At 36.2% G+C, this 16,656-nt stretch overlaps 1 protein-coding gene across 5 annotated transcripts in view; it reads left to right on the top strand.

Annotated features, from left to right (window-relative positions):
- Positions 1–16,656, top strand: part of MECOM (MDS1 and EVI1 complex locus) — a 61,192-nt gene that overhangs the window by 39,647 nt on the left and 4,889 nt on the right. For all 5 annotated transcript variants that reach the window (XM_054713712.1, XM_028146569.2, XM_054713710.1 and 2 more), the window contains 6 exons: positions 3,694–3,860; positions 4,940–5,017; positions 9,318–9,487; positions 11,432–11,576; positions 15,197–15,433; positions 16,262–16,445. In XM_054713712.1, coding sequence (XP_054569687.1) covers positions 3,694–3,860; positions 4,940–5,017; positions 9,318–9,487; positions 11,432–11,576; positions 15,197–15,433; positions 16,262–16,445 — 981 coding nt within the window. The remainder of the gene's footprint in view (positions 1–3,693; positions 3,861–4,939; positions 5,018–9,317; positions 9,488–11,431; positions 11,577–15,196; positions 15,434–16,261; positions 16,446–16,656) is intronic.

The following is a 16,656-nucleotide window of genomic DNA, read 5'->3' as shown; positions in this document are numbered from 1 at the left end:
CAGTTGATGATATCTTTCCTGCTGAAATGTTTTTAAAAATACCAACTTTACTTGAATAGAGATATAGCTACTTTTTTTTCTAAAAATGAGGGAGTTGTATCTAAATATTAGTTTGCGTCAGTTTAAAGTTAATAGCCTCTTGGGGACTGGAAGGGGGTGAAATGACTTCCTTTTCCTGACATCTGGCTGCAGATACCATCAACAACTATTATATATATAAATAAAAATTACTGTTCCATAAAAAATCACTGTCATTTACAGATCAGAGATTAGCCTATGACATTAATAGGGCATAGAGCAATACATTTCTAAAATATATGATCTATCTTTTCCTCCTTTAGTTTTCCCACTCTCAGCAAATTGCTTATTCATAGTAGTACACATTGCCCTCTTCAATGGATTTTTCATAATTGAAAAATAAATAGATTCTGTTCCATTTATCCCAATTCATCTTTTAATTTTTTTATTTTTTGTGCATTTTTTAAATAATTATTTATTCTTGGAAGTATTACATATGTCCCCCTTTTCCCTCCATTGACCGCCTCCAGTCCACCCCCAACCCCCTACCCCAGGCCTTCACTGCCCCATTGTCTGTGGCCAATTCATCTTTTTAAAATATCAAGTCAGACTTTATAAAAATGAATGTCAAAACTTACCACTTCTGTAAAATGGGTGTTATTTCAAGAGGAACATCCTATGAGTCAGACCTTATAGCCAAAGAAAGTGAGGGTGTTGACCCATACGCTAAATAAAGCTCATCTAAATCCAATATCTTAATTTGAAATATTGACACTAGGGCTGAGGCTGGTCACAGAACTGCTAAACTACCCAACTGGCAAATGTTTAAGTTACTTCTATAGGTTCTCATGGGGAAATATATCCTTTTTAGCTGAGGTCAAGTGCTATGAGAACAAATCTTATGAAGATGAAAGGAAGGATTCAGTGATGGCTTTTATGTTGCTCAGTTGTAGCTAGACAGAAAGTGGTGGTGTGTTTATGTGTAGTGTTAATAGCTACCCTCAGCTCACTTCCCATCGTCTCTCCCATTCCTCCACTCCAATTTAATCCTCCTTCCTTTTGACACCAGAAGCCCAAGGTTTGGGAGGCTTATATAGAGGCACTTGGGTAACCCCTACTATCTTTAAGAATGTCACTATTAGTCTTCAAGCCCATAATATATTGTCTTGTTTCTTGATGGTTTTCCCAAATCGAAACAGTTTGAGGTAAAGTAATCACAGTGATCTTTCTTCAAAAGGAGCTATTAGCAGCTACTAAAGCAAGACACATTTCTCAACAGCCAATTGCTCTTAAATAACTTAAAGGACTTGTAGTTTATATGAGCTATAGATGAAAGCCGAGAATAATAATAGTCATGAGTAAGCTATTTTCCATATAAAAGGAACAGTGTTTCTATAAGATGTATTGCCACAGGAATCTGAGTGTGTCAGCAGGGCGGACACTCAAATGATTTAAAACCACTAGATAATGAAACTTTACTCACATATTAAATGTACATAAATAAAACATTTATAATCATCACCCATGCACTTTCTATTCTGCCCAATAAATATATGCGATCATGACCCTCACCCTGGCTTGTTACTGCTAATCAGCTTGAAGGCTAGAGGTCATTTTTCACTCAGACAATTTATTCCATGGAGGGTGGAATATCAAAATGATTTTCTACAAGGAACAATTAGAAGGAATAAATGCAAATAAATTAGTATCATAAAATATTTCTGGATTGATTTTTAATAAATAAAATCCTAAGTAATATGAAAATGCTAATGCTCTGGCTAGAGGGGCATAATGACCAAATTCTGCAGGGACAGAGTTTCCACCAACCTCTCTGAGCAGCAGCATCATTCCATATCTCTGCCCTGTGATCAGTACATGTCAAAATCCTTCATAGTGACAAATGTGCTGTCCGCTTGCATCTGTGGAGAATGTTTTAGCAGCTGAGTGATTATGAATCAAACCCCTGAGCTTACAGCCCCTACTGCCTCCCAATGCGTTCACATTTGTCGTCTGACAAGTAAATGTATCTTGACTTTCCTCTGAGATTTTTTTGTACCGTGTTTGATGAAAGACATTTGGCAAATTGGCAGTGGTACCCTGTACGTTGCAATTTGTAGGAGTCCCAGCATGAAATGAGAGGGCAGGCTCCAGGATAAGGGGAAAAGAAAGAGAGCTAACTGCAACATGAATAGTCATTTGAAGAAGTGAGCATAAAATATTCCCTTTGTAAGAAGAGAATCATGTTCAGGACATTCTGCAAAGATTTTGCTCTACTTTAAGAAGTCAATGGTGTTCTGTCCAGGTGCATGTCCACGGAATGAATTTTTTTTTTTTTTAATTTTCCTTTTGAGTAGGAAGTGTTGCTGTTTATTTTTAACCTGAGCTTATAAATTAGGCCTCCAGCTCTGTCCTGCCATCTCATCTGCAAAAGAATCATCCTCTTGGGTTGAACAGTTGCTTGACTGTGCAGTTGTTACCATTTTTAATCCTTGCTTGGAGTCTTCTGGTCTACCACCCCAGCTCTTTGAGAAACATACAGAGTGCATATAGAGTGCAAACACCTTTTTAACAGCTCTCTGAGCTCTCCAGTGGCATAGTGCCCTGAGAACCAAATAAATAATGGGGGAGTTGATTTAACAAGACGGCCTGAGAGTTTGCTTTTTCTACTTAAAAATTCAGTAGTAAGCAGCTTCCAAATAAAATGTAAGCACTGAGGAAACTCAACATTTTGAGAGTGTTGAAAGAAAGGGGATAGTCCCACTAACTGTGGACGTTAAGGGTCAAGTAACTTTAAAAGTCAATGCCACCCTCTGATTGTGACAGTGTCAAATACATATGCAGGTGGACAAAAACTTGAAGATTATAAGCAAAATAAGTTAGGTTGTGTGAGGGGAAGAATTAGGCAGTGTAGATTTCTTCCAAGAATATTTCTCTAAGAATGTGATTACACCAATTACTCCCCTTATAACACCCATGCCAAGTTATGTAATATGAAGTTATAATATTATGAACTGTCCTTCTCACTCAGTCTTTGTCCAGAACAAATTAATATGTCATCAAAATTCTTTGTATATGATCCCATTTAAAATGTAGTATGTCCAGATATTAATAAACATAGTCTTAGGCAAAACACCTCTTACCCATTTAATTTTTCTTTCTGAGTTAGACACATTTGGCTTAAGCTGTAACTTTGAAACACTTGATGTTTTTCATGCTGTGAGTTCTTTTCATGGGACTTCATGCTTCCTATGGTTTTTATTAACTAGGTAGGCCTACAGGACCTTTCCCTATAATTTCCAGTTTACTGTCGGTATCCATAACATGATACCAATGCTCTCACTTAATTTAATAAAAATCTAATTCAGCTTTATTATCTCTCATATATTTCATTGCTCAATTGCACATCAGATTATTATAAAATGCTCTAACCAAGGTCTTATGAAAAGGGATACCCAGCATTTTATGAGCTTTATAACCTTTATTATTTCCAAAATCATTAAATTCTCTTACTGTTTGTTTAATTTTGGGACACTACAACCTCTCTCTCTACAGACGGTTTCATTCAGCAGATTTGATGCTTCCTTTTTATTAATGATGCTCGTGGTTTGCTAGGGATGATTACAGAAGAAAAGGTGTCAGATGGGTCCTTCATGGTTTTATACTTTTGCCTTTCAGATGTCAGCTATTGAAAACATGGCGGAGAAGCTGGAGAGCTTCAGTGCCCTGAAACCTGAGGCCAGTGAACTTCTACAGTCAGTCCCATCCATGTTCAACTTCAGAGCGCCTCCCAGCGCCCTGCCGGAGAACCTCCTGAGGAAAGGCAAGGAGCGCTATACCTGCAGGTAACTGCAAAGTTAATTATGGCTGCCTTTCCAAAAATCTCCCCCTCTGATTTCAAAGGCCCTGCTGTTTGTTTTGGAAATTATTCTTGATTGGATGATTAATCGCGACCATGATAGATCTCGAGCACTTCAAAGTACTCTTTATTTAGTGAGATATAAAAATGGTGGTTTTTAAAAAATTATTATTAAATGAGAATTTTAACACAGGCCATTTGGTTGTGATAAATGAGGTTGGAAGCAGTCCAAATACTATCTACTTGTTTCACTTTGATATTTATGAATTTTCTTTCACAGTTAATTATTTTCATCCCAAAGTATACTACTACTGTCCTCAAGCATACATTTATTAATTGTCGTGGCATTGAAAAATAAGGCCATTAATGAAGGACGAATAAGGTCGATAAGTGAAGAAAGCTAGTTAATAAGTTTCTTGTTACTCATCAGGAGTACAGTAAAGCTTGTTTTTTGTTTCTCTTTTTAAAAAATAAATTACGCTTATAATTTCTGCATTGTCTTCAGAAATTTGTGGCATCTGACTCAGGCAAATCAATTTATCTGCTTTTTGGAAAATATGTCACTCCGTTTCCAGAAAAGATTTTACAGGGACATACCTTGATGGATGAGGTCTTAGAATCTTGTCTGCTCTGATACCACTCAATGTACAGAGAGTTGTCACTGCGGTTAACATGTAAAATGAGTTGAAACATTTGAAATCTGTTTACATCAACCCAGAATCACAGACTCTTGTCATTTTTTTATCCCCTTGTCTGGCTCAGTTTCATGAATATAAAGATACAGAGTTAATAAAAGAGGCGTATGGGGGTCATCAAAACGAAAGTCTGTTCTCATAAACTGCTTGTTTATGCATCACCAAATTCAACCAGATCTCGTAATGCAGCCTTCATTTGTAGAGTTATTTATATCTTTAGAATGGCTTTATTGCAAATTTTAAATACCAAAGACATGTGAGTTCCATGCAGGATTAATTAAATCGGGAATAAGCATCTGGCTTCTACGCGGCTAGAGTGAAACAAGGTCAATTGTGCTGACTTTCTCTTATAAACATCTTTTCATAACAGATACTGTGGCAAGATTTTTCCAAGGTCTGCGAACCTAACACGGCACTTGAGAACCCACACAGGAGAGCAGCCTTACAGGTTTGACAGTGATTTTTACTAAATATCTTGATTAATATTGTAGTAAAGTGGACGCATTGCCACAATTTTAAAGGAAACTACTTTGAGACATATCTGAATGTATGTCTGTTTAATTTTGAGTCAAAGAAGAATTAATTAATGGCTAGGATGAAAATTAGAAGAGTCCTAATTTATTTAATTGAAACTTCTTATATCTCAGTTTAAAAGTTCTAGCAATATCTATTACAGATATGTGTTTAAGAAATGTTGGTCATTTAAAAATTATTTTATTCTCTCTTTTCTCAATAATTAGTGCTATTTAATTGACAATAATTACAACATTACAGCCTCTTTTTTTAAACCTTAAATCTCGGCTGGGAGTTAACAACTGAGATATTACTACTTTGCTTTCCCAGTAGAGTTGAGTTAATGTCCACAGGTCTCATTAGGAGGTTAAAAGAATGAACCTTAAACCTTGGAGGAAAAAAAATGTGGAACTAGGGGTCGAACAAGTAAAATAGAACATATTATAGGAAGAGGGGCAATTCCACCAACAATTTCTAAAGTACCTCTTAGTTTATTCTGTTAAATGTCAAGATCAGCCACAAGACATATGAGCACATATCTAATTTTAATATTATTGTTTACTAAAGAATGAAAGTAATCAGTATTCTCCCTTCTAGTTTTAAAATATAACCTACATTATTTACTATGCAATGCTTTGCACATAGTATTAGGTACTCATAAATATTTCTTCAAAGAATGAATGTTGTTTATCTTTAGTGATAGTGTAATTTCATTCTGCTTTGAAATTCTTATGCATTGCATATGTATAAAATTATTTTTGTCTGAATGCTCACTTTTTCCATTAAAAAATAAATTATTTATTAGGTTTCAAAGTCTTTTTACATGCAAAGAATAAAAAAAAATGGGCAGACCAATGCTTATTTGAAGATAATGGAAATTTAAGGAGAAAACTAGAGAGACTTAAGCAGAAATTAATGAAGTGTTTTCTGAAATTCTTTGCTTTCCTACATGTTTTATAAATGACTAACCATAAGTGATATTTATATTTTATATGTGATAGAATACACTTGATATAATAGGTCTCAGAGATATATATAAATGGAAAGTTTTAAGTGCTTTCCTTTTTGGAAAAAAATTTTAGATTCCCGGAAATTGTGCTTAAGTGAAAGATGTCCACACTTACATTTTGTTATGGTCAAGGGTCTGGTAGGCAACTATGATATTACTAGAGGCCTGGTGCACAAAATTCATGCACTTGGGGGAGTGGAAGAGTCCTTCAGCCCAGCCTGTGCCCTCTCACAGTCCGGGAACCCCACATTAGATCGCCCCCATAGAGGTAGGCTCCGCCCACCCGGCCAGGGTTCCTTGATGGATCGCCCCTGCAGAGGTAGGCCCTGCCCACCTGGCTGGAGCTCTGCAATCGATCACCCCTGCAGAGGGAAGCCCCGCCTACCTGCCCCAGTTCTGCTGCTGCTGGGTAGCCTGGGCCTCCCTCTTTGGGGCGATCGATTGCAGGGCTCTGCCATTGATCGCCCCAAAGAGGTAGGCCCTGCCCACCCAGCCGGGACTCCATGATGGATTGCCCCCACAGAGGGAGGCCCCACCCACTCACTGCTGTCCACTTGTCAGTGGCCTGGGCTTCCCTCTTTGGGGTGATCGTGGAGCCCCCCGATTGGTCGATCGCCCTGCTGGCCAGTGGCCTGGGCCTCCCTCTGCAGGGCAATCATAGGGTGATGGCCAGGCCCCCAACCAATTGCATCGCACCCACATTGGCTGGTCTGGTGCCAGTGAGAGTCATAATGTGATCATCTGGAAGGTCATCCGGATGGTCATTCTGCTGTTCGGTCGATTTACATATTACGCTTTTATTATTATAGATGCTCATTTTACTCTTTCTTTATACCTCAATTCAGTGGTGTTATTCTATCTCAAATATGGGGCCATTATTGTCTATGTATTTTTAAAAACACAAATCAAAATATTTGCATAGCTGGGGATCTTAATTATTTACCCAGCTCCTCTGTTTTACAAGTGAACATATTCAGATCCACAGTTGATAATTGCTTTCTATAAAGTCTGGTGCTGATAGACCCAGAATTAAAACCCAGGCCTGTAGCTCTCACATCAGGGTTTATATCTCATGCCTGACCCCAAAGGCTCCCGTGACCCTGTTTACATCCAAATTCTCACTAGTTTATTGCTTATGGTTGTGCTATGTGTTTATTCATTTTAAGTATTTCTGAAGCTTAAGCTTTTAACCACTTACTAATTTATTTGGGAAGAATGGAATCATTTTTTTAAAATTTTTTATTTAAGAGCACTCAACCTTTTGGCCAAGACATTAACAAAGGAAAGATACAAAGTAACAGATAATTATTATCCTTATTGGCCAATTTTATTTATATTAGAGTGGATGATGTTTATTAAATTTGGAAAAGCCCCTTTTCATACAGGCAGAAAGTTGGAAGCATGTCAAAGACAAAATCTCTCTTCCTTACAATTTGTGTAGAAACTGTTCTGAGTGGAAAGTTTTCTGAAGTGTTTTATGGGAAGATACGTTTTCTCTATCAGTATTTCCCAGGTTGTTCTGCTTAGCATACAGCACAGTTGCGCTCATTGTACCATGGCTGTCATTGCAGTGAGCCCTGGAAGTTGGCAGTTATTATGGAGAAGGCCAAGACACACACTCTCTCTCTCTCTCTCTCTCTCTCTCTCTCTCTATATCTATATATATATATATATATATATATATGCACACACACATATGTTGGGGCAAAAGTAAGTAAGTTTACAATTGTGAGTATGTGAAACAGGGTTTATTCTTGTATAATTATTTATTAATTATTGTATTATTTTCCATATGAATAACTATAAACCTACTTTTGCCCCATCCTGTATATATATTTTTTTTTCAAAAAGAGAGGCTAAAATATTACAACTACTATCAATGTGGGGTTTCACACACTTTTAAATTAATATTATAAGTGGGGAAAGTTGAGGAACCTCATGATGCCAGAATAGTTTCTTAAAGGGGAAAATTAAATCAGTCCTTGAGTTGGTTTATTGATACTATGCCAAAGTAACTAGTTTAACAGATTTCTTTTCCCCACTGAACTAACGAGACTTCTGGCATCACCTAGAGACAGCCGTAGAAGCCCAAACAGTTGGCGTGCAATGGGGTGATTTTTGATGGAGAGCACTTGAGCCACTGAGTCTGCATTCAGAAGTGGGAGGAGAAGGGCCCTTCACACATGGAAGAATGAGTGAAGAAATTTCTGGCTGCTAAGTTAAAAATTTTCACTTAAAAGTTATCTGGAGAAACTTGATATTTTTCTTTCAAGCAATATACATACAAAAAATAATACAAAAGCGCATAATGTAATCTCTACTTTAAGATGCTAGAGAATACCCCACAATTTACCACTTGTTTTTCTCAACCATAAGAGCTGGGTGGGAGAGGGATTACATTTTCATTCTGTGTCTAAAGGAAAACTTCCAAATATTAGCTAACTAATAATAAGTGCTTTCCTGAAAAACTGACCTGGTTCAGAACTGCCACAGACACTTCAACAAAAATAGAAATGGAAAATTGGGGGAGTGGAGAGGGGAGGTGAGTGAAGGGAGACTTTTGTTTATATTCCAAAAGGAGAATGTAGCGGCACTCTTACTTTCTTTTGTAAGTTTAAAAGTTAATAGACTAAAGGATTTGGGGGATCTTAATCACTACAGATTATAAAAATCAGTATCTTTGGTATCAGACTAAACTAGTCACATTTTTTCAGTTTTAAAAGTTTGGAAAGTTTATTGCTATTTTGGAGAAGATAAAATAATTTCCTTTAGGATTAGCAATTGAGAAAGTGAATTTACTAAGAAAGTATTTAATTAAACTGACACTTTTAATAAAAAATGATCTTTTCACTTTATTTGCAGAATTTGTGGATTTGCTTAATGTTTGTTTGAAAATGATTTAATTGTATTGTTCTTAGAGGGAAAATAAAACAATACTGCTATTTCTTAATGTTCTTAATTTTACGAGGTTTATTTTAAATATTAGAACTGATTATGCTAGTAAATTTAGGAGCCATCAAATCACCAATATTTTTGTTATAATTTTTCATAAAGTCATGAGAATCTTTAAAGCAGTCTATTGGAATTGAAATATTGACTGTGTGAACAGTGTTCTTGCCTGTGCCGTTTCTCCAAAATGTTGTTTTCTAGGTCATAATTCTGGGTTACTGTTCTTGAGAAATACCTTTTGACTTGCCTGCGAACATTCTCTGTGTTTGTTTTTCAGGTGCAAATACTGTGACAGATCCTTTAGCATATCTTCTAACTTGCAGCGGCACGTTCGCAACATCCACAATAAGGAGAAGCCCTTTAAGTGTCACTTATGTGATAGGTGTTTTGGTCAACAAACCAACCTAGACAGACACCTAAAGAAACATGAGAATGGGAACATGTCTGGTAGGTAATCAGTTGCGTTGTGAGGAGACGATGGCTTTTTTAAAAAATGTGAAACCATAATCTCGCTTCTCTCATTCCACGTGGACTCTAGAATCAGATCCTGTTGGAAAAAATTGCAGCATGTTTTCCTGGAGGTTTTAGGATGATGTGATCGTTGAATAATATACAACTCAGAGCCGTATTTGAATGATCTTTTCTTCTCCTGGATTCATCTCGGTGGGCCGTCTCCGAGAGGAGCATGACTCAGACTCTCAGGAGACTTAGAAATCAAGGTTTCCTGAATTGCAGGGAACACTCTTCCCACCTATCGGCACAGGCTGTGCCCGGGGAGTGTAGGGTTTCCGGAGTGCAGCGCCAGGGCACCACGTTCTGAATACTGACCAGACACCCGTGGCTGCTTTTGCAGCAGTTCTGGAGCTCGGAGAACCTCTGCTGGGTAACTTTGATAGAGATCACTGATAGGAGATTGTGGACATGATCAGAGTCACCCATAGCAAATGACAGTGGTGTGTGGTTTTGGTCACAAATTCTGATGTAGAATTAAGTTAAAAGTGGCAAAAAAAAAACAAAAAAAAAAACAGCAAAAACAAAATAAAATAAAATAAAAAACAAACCACAAACAAAAAAAACTTCCCTTAGCCCAGACCTGTCAGCACATAGAAGAGATGGTGGGTTTTCTTGCCTTTGGATTGCAATAGTTAGATGCTAAGCCATTAACTAACATTTACCTGCTGGCATATGTGTGTGGAGCCAATCTGTGCAGCCACAGTTTGTTTCTAGAGAATTAAGAAAGTGACCTGGGGGTAGGAGGAAGGGGTGAGTATGGAGTTCAGGAAAAGAGATTTTTAAGAACAGAAAAGAATTGGATTTATACAAAGTATAAATCTTTACTTAGGGAATGCATTTTTTTTTATGAATTCTTCCTCCACTGTACAGGCACATAACTTATGATGACTACTACTTAGAGCTATATACTGTTCATTTCCCCCAAAACCAGAAATCGAATGATCGTGATTTTAAAATATCAGATTTTAGAGACAGATGTCTAATCCAATATACAATATTGGCTATACTTTCTAACACTGTGCACCCTTACAGTATGCTACGAAAATGTTCTAGTTAAAATTATTTCAGAAATAAAATAGATAAGTTAAAAAATGTAATGTATCAAAGCTGAATATTTACTTGTTGACCCAGATTATAAATGTATTAAGTTGAGGGAAGTTCTAAACCCCTTGGTTTTGTCATCTGGACTATTGTGATGAACTGTTAAATTGTCGATATTTTGTGGGCATGAAGTGACTGTTAGTGTAGAGTCTGATCACATATAAAGTGTTTATAATTGTGTACATTTATGGAAGCCTTGTAACAATCTGGTGATGCAGGTATTATGATTCTAAATGTTTTAGGTAAAGAACCTGAAGACCATCCAATATTGTCCTCTTACTGCCGTGCACAGTCTACCGGTGGCTCAGCCCACCAAGTCAGAATGCAGAATTTTCTGCATGTTGTCAGTCTTTTTTGGTAACACACTTTAGCACTGGAGCAATAAATACATGTTGACTGCAACCGGGACTGCTGTAGTTTCTTCTGGCAGAAGCCATTTAAGACCTCTCTGTAATTTGCTTCACCCTCTCCCTTCATTGTATGAACAAAGCCGTTCCCATGTCACAGTGGGGATAAGAGGAAGTTAGTGGGAGAAATAACATCTTTGGGAGACTATACCTCATGAGTCCAATGGTTCAAAATATTCCCCAAGGGACTTTCATTGGCATGTATACTGTGGTAAATTAGGACAGCCTTGACCTTCTAAAGTTACCATTATTAATATTCAAAGAGCCTGTTTTGGGAAACAACACTGACCCAATGAAGAAGGAATGCATTTCAAAATAAGTTGCCATCTAAATAATAGTCCTTTTCACATAAGGCCTTCTCTCCCCTCAGGTACGGCAACATCTTCGCCTCATTCTGAACTGGAAAGCACAGGTGCGATTCTTGATGACAAGGAAGATGCTTACTTCACAGAAATTAGAAATTTCATTGGGAATAGCAACCATGGCAGCCAGTCTCCCAGGAACACAGAGGAGAGGTAAAGCTGGTTTTTACTAGTAAACTCGTGATTTCTGAAACGAACATGTTTCCAGATACATTTGCTGTGTTTATTTTTGTTATTAATTAATAACACTACTACAATTCCTACCACCCGTGGCTGGCGCTTATTTCGAGATTAAATACTTAATGCTCTTCTAAGCACTTCACATGGATTAATTCATTTAATGGTTTTAGTAACACTACCAGATAGCCACCATTATTATGTAATTTTATCTTTGAAGGAAATGGAGACATTGAAGGTGAAAACACTTGCCAGAGGTCATATAAGCGATAAGTGGCATTCTACCTGGGCTGACTGATTCCAGAGCCCAGGCTTTTGCCACCAGTCTGTTCTGCCTTTCTTGATAGCTAACTAGAATATTTTATCAAAAATTGCCAAGTAGAAGGGAATAACAACACCACAGGGATTCATTTGAATCACTGGGCAACAGTGGCTACTATTATATGTCATGTGTTATATATAATACATATTTTATGACTATATGTATGACTGTATATATCTGTATATATATTTACATATCTGGACATATTTACTAGTATGTATAAAGTACCCATTGAGTGTCATACGCATCTCCTTTTAGAAACCATTGGAGACTTCTTAATAAGATTCTATCACCTCCTTATATGCTATCAGTGCATGCCCATAGAATTCTGTCACGTTGGTTTCAGTGGGAAGGATCATCCTTACTTTTAGTTACCTGGTGCACTGGATCTCTCTTGCCTCATCATCAACATTAAGCACATATGGCTTAATTCATAAAGAAAACTTTTAATGCTGCTAATAAGAATAACACTTACCTAGTGTTTTACATTTTATATGAAGTTAATGAAACATGATTTTACCAAAACTACTGGATTTTTCTTATCTGTAAGTTATAATTGAATATACAATATGGAGAACCAGATATTTCTAAACATAACTATCCAATGGCCTATTAAATTAAGATGCTACATCATAAATTTAAAAAAAATGTTTTTATTGATTTCAGAGAGGAAGGGAGAGGGAGAGGAGATAGAAACATCAATGATGAAGAGAATCATCAATCAGCTGTCTCCTGCACGCCCCCTACTAGGGATCAAGCCTGCAACCTGGGCATGTGCCCTGATGGGGAATCAAGCTGTGTTCGACCTCCTGATTCATGGGTCGATGCTCAACAACTGAGCCACACCAGCCGGGGCACTGCATTGTAAATTTTAAAGTCATATGGAATTAGTTAATAAAAGTACCATTACTTTTCACTACACAAGTATTATTGTTAGTGTTCTCTATTTTTGATGCTATTAAAAGTCAAAGTTAATTATGTTAGACAATTTTTTCCATTAAGGCAAGCTTCAAGTAAACATTATTTCCCAAAATAACATAAAAATATATGACCACTTCTATCCTTCAAGTTGTATAAAAGTGTATCAAAGGAAAAAAGGAGAGATCTGCTATTGTGTGGCCTTTTTCAGCCTCTAAGAAGTGCAGTTGGATGTATCTTTTCCTCTGCTCACGAGAGAGAGAGAGAGAGAGAGAGAGAGAGAGAGAGAGAGAGAGAGAGAGAGAGAGAATGAGGCAGATAATCAAAAGTACAAACTAGTAACAAGTAAGAAAGATAATCTTACATTTTGATAATGATATTTACATGATGCAAATAAGAAATAGTAAACAAACAAAAATATAATTTGGGTTCTGAGATGCCTATTCAGATTTTCTAGCCCTTAATTGGAGATTTGTGAACTTTATAGCTGCAACATCTGGCTTCAACATGTCTAAACAGCACAGAAGTAAGAAGATTGAGTCATCTAACTACCCCCCCCCATCTCCTATCAGACTACTTTTGATGAATAATTTATCCCCGATAAGTTGCCACATTTGAAAGCATAATTAACAAATAGGCTTTCTTAATCACGTTGGCTTTGTTAATTTTGGTTTTCATCCATGCACTCTTTTGTTCTTTTACTTTTTCTTTCATTTTTTAAAATAACAATTTCAATCCATTTAAAAGAGCAAGTTGGCAGTGTAACTGGAAACTAATAATTTATGTCTGTGCAAAACATGTTTTCATCATTCTTTGATAAAAGAGCTTAAGAAATTAGTTGTATAAAAAACTTAATAATGATGATATGATGTTTGCTGGTTAAATAGGTTTTTACTATGTGCATCTGTCACACCCAAGATTGTTTTATTTATTTTTTACCCTGGGAATCTAAATCTTAAATGTTAGAGTATTTTTTCTAAATGTGGGAAAGTGATGGATTTATCACTGGTACCTGATTTTCCATAATCAGAAAAATAGTTACATTAAATGTTAAAATTGCACATGACTGTAACAATAACATGGCAGTGTCCACAAGTTTTTTAATTGTAAATAAAACAAAATGGAAAGATTTTGAATGGCCCGGGAATTGGAACACCTGGATGCCTATGATGGTTTAATCTTTAAAAAACTTTCTGAACTTGGGCAAGTGGCTTTGCTTCTCTGGCCATTTATCTTTAAAAGGAGATGGTTAGGAGAAGATATTCTCTGAAATATCCAGAGCCCATGCGTTTGCCACTAGTCTCTTCTGCCTCACCCTCTCTCCTCGTTGTATGAACAAAAACGTTCCCCAAACTTACTCAAAACAAGTGATAATTATTTCGTAACTTATTTTCAATTTTTAAATTCTACCATGAAATTTAACTTTAATTTACACATATTTTAATGTTTACTGTAAAGCTGGAAATTTTTATCCTGGTTTCATAATTGCTCTAAAATATATTAAATTAGGATGTCTATGTAATTTAACTTTTTTTTATAATTAAACTTTTGAATGACATATTGCAATCCTTCTAACCACAACCTAAAATATTACAAATGACTTTTTAAGTATAATAGTCTTCCTTTTTATCATTATATTTGATATGCTTGCTTAAGTAAGCTTCGAAAGGTATTTGTACAATTACATTTTTAGATCATTTCCCACCTCAATATTATCGTGGGATAAAGGAACTTTTTTACATTCAAGCCATCAAGGATAACTTGAAAGTGGTACAAAGAAGTGCGCCCTCAAACATTTCAAAGTGTGAATAGATGTGTAAGTGGCATATGCCACCAGTGTTACCTAGAAATGTATAATACTGATTGGTCTTTGGCAGCAACTTTACCAGTTTTTTGGAACTCTTAGATTCACTTTAGACATGTGTGTTGACCTTTTTTCAGTGTTGCTCAGGGATATGAGTTTTCCAGAAATCTATTATTTTAATTGGTGGGTACTTATATGGTGATTTGGTAACATTATGTAGAGAAAACATTGGTGTGCTTTTTATATCACATATAACAATATCATTTATCAGGCAAAAGCCTGATAAGGAATTGGAGACTGGATTGTTTTTCCAGTTCTGCTGGAGGCTCTATTTATAATCTGAATAATCACCCAATTATTGTTTTTTCTTTATTTTCTTATTTGTGAGGTTACATTATTTCCCCATGGTTGCCCATAAAGCATCAACAACAAAATTACTATCGAAGTGTTAACAATGTAAACTGTTGTTACGAAGACACGATAATAAAGCTAAATGCATGTTTAAACACGAAACCAGTAACTGGACCCCTTTCTTTTTTATGGTTTTGAAAGAATGAATGGCAGTCACTTTAAGGATGAGAAGACTTTAGTGACCAGTCAAAATTCAGATTTACTGGATGATGAAGAAGTAGAAGATGAGGTGCTGTTGGATGAGGAGGATGAAGACAATGATATTACCGGGAAAACAGGAAAGGAACCAGTGACAAGTAATTTACATGAAGGAAACCCTGAAGATGACTATGAGGAAACCAGCACCCTGGAGATGAGTTGCAAGACATCCCCAGTGAGGTAAGTGGCTCCGGTGACATCAATAAATAAGCCAGAGTAGATACACCTGATTATAATTCCTCTGGCTCTTTCTTCCATTAGAGCAATATTTCAGGTGATAAGCAGTTTGTGAGTAATAAATCATAAAAACTGAATTTGAGTTAGCAAAGCGTACACAGTGGAGTAAGGATAAGGTGGCCATCAACATAACCCACAAGCATATAAATATATCAGTGTTTGTGGAACTCTGATTAACCTGTGTAGGAAGGGTAAATGGAAATTACACAAGTACCCAATCATTTATGTAGACTCTACCTAAAAAACTTAAAGGAAAATAGAGATTTCAACATTATCTAATTCATTCAATAATCTGGTGTTATTACTTAAATATTATTGAGATAAATTTCACTTCACTTGATATGTAATCCATATAGATGATAGATTTTTACATGGAAAAATTATCCATAATAGTTAAGTTGATAGGAATATTATATTTTCATATGGATAGTGGGTGCTAACTAAATATTATCATAACTGGCTTTATTTTAAATGGAAATGATAAAGGTATGAATTCTGTCTCCACTGCATTGCTGATTCCACATGTCATTGACTTTACCTCTTTATGTCAAATATATGCTTGCTTTAGTTATGAAAATTTTTGAAAGAAATATATCTTAATATACAATATTTGTGAACCTTTTAAAGCACCCAATAATTGATGCATGCTACTTTTTCCTGCAAATATGACATTCGACAACTGTATAGATTCAAATGAAAAGTGATTTGGTTGCATAACAAACTGAAAAAGAAAAAAAAAATCCTCTGTGCTCTCCTATTGGTTCATTTTAGGTATAAAGAGGAAGAATACAAAATTGGACTTTCTGCTCTAGATCATATAAGGCACTTCACAGATAGCCTCAAAATGAGGAAAATGGAAGATAATCAATATACTGAAGCTGAGCTCTCTTCTTTTAGTACTTCCCATGTGCCAGAGGAACTTAAACAGCCGTTACACAGAAAGTCCAAATCACAGGTATATATCTTCCGGCAGTATGGCATCCTGGTGACAGTGTGTCTTTGATGCCGCAAGGCAGCTATTCTTGGTTTGCAGTATTCTAGAATCTGAACAGGTTCAGATGCTTTACTCACAATGTTCACATCTTGACTTCCTATGACTGAATCCAGAATAGTTAACCAATACAGCGATTAATATGGCTGCATTCTGCACAGAAACTCTGTGACAA

This window comes from Eptesicus fuscus, chromosome 3 (genome assembly GCF_027574615.1).
Source record: "Eptesicus fuscus isolate TK198812 chromosome 3, DD_ASM_mEF_20220401, whole genome shotgun sequence".
In the NCBI taxonomy this organism is placed as follows: domain Eukaryota; kingdom Metazoa; phylum Chordata; class Mammalia; order Chiroptera; family Vespertilionidae; genus Eptesicus; species Eptesicus fuscus.
Note: the sequence above shows the minus strand (reverse complement) of the source record. Positions and strands in the feature narration are given on the sequence as shown.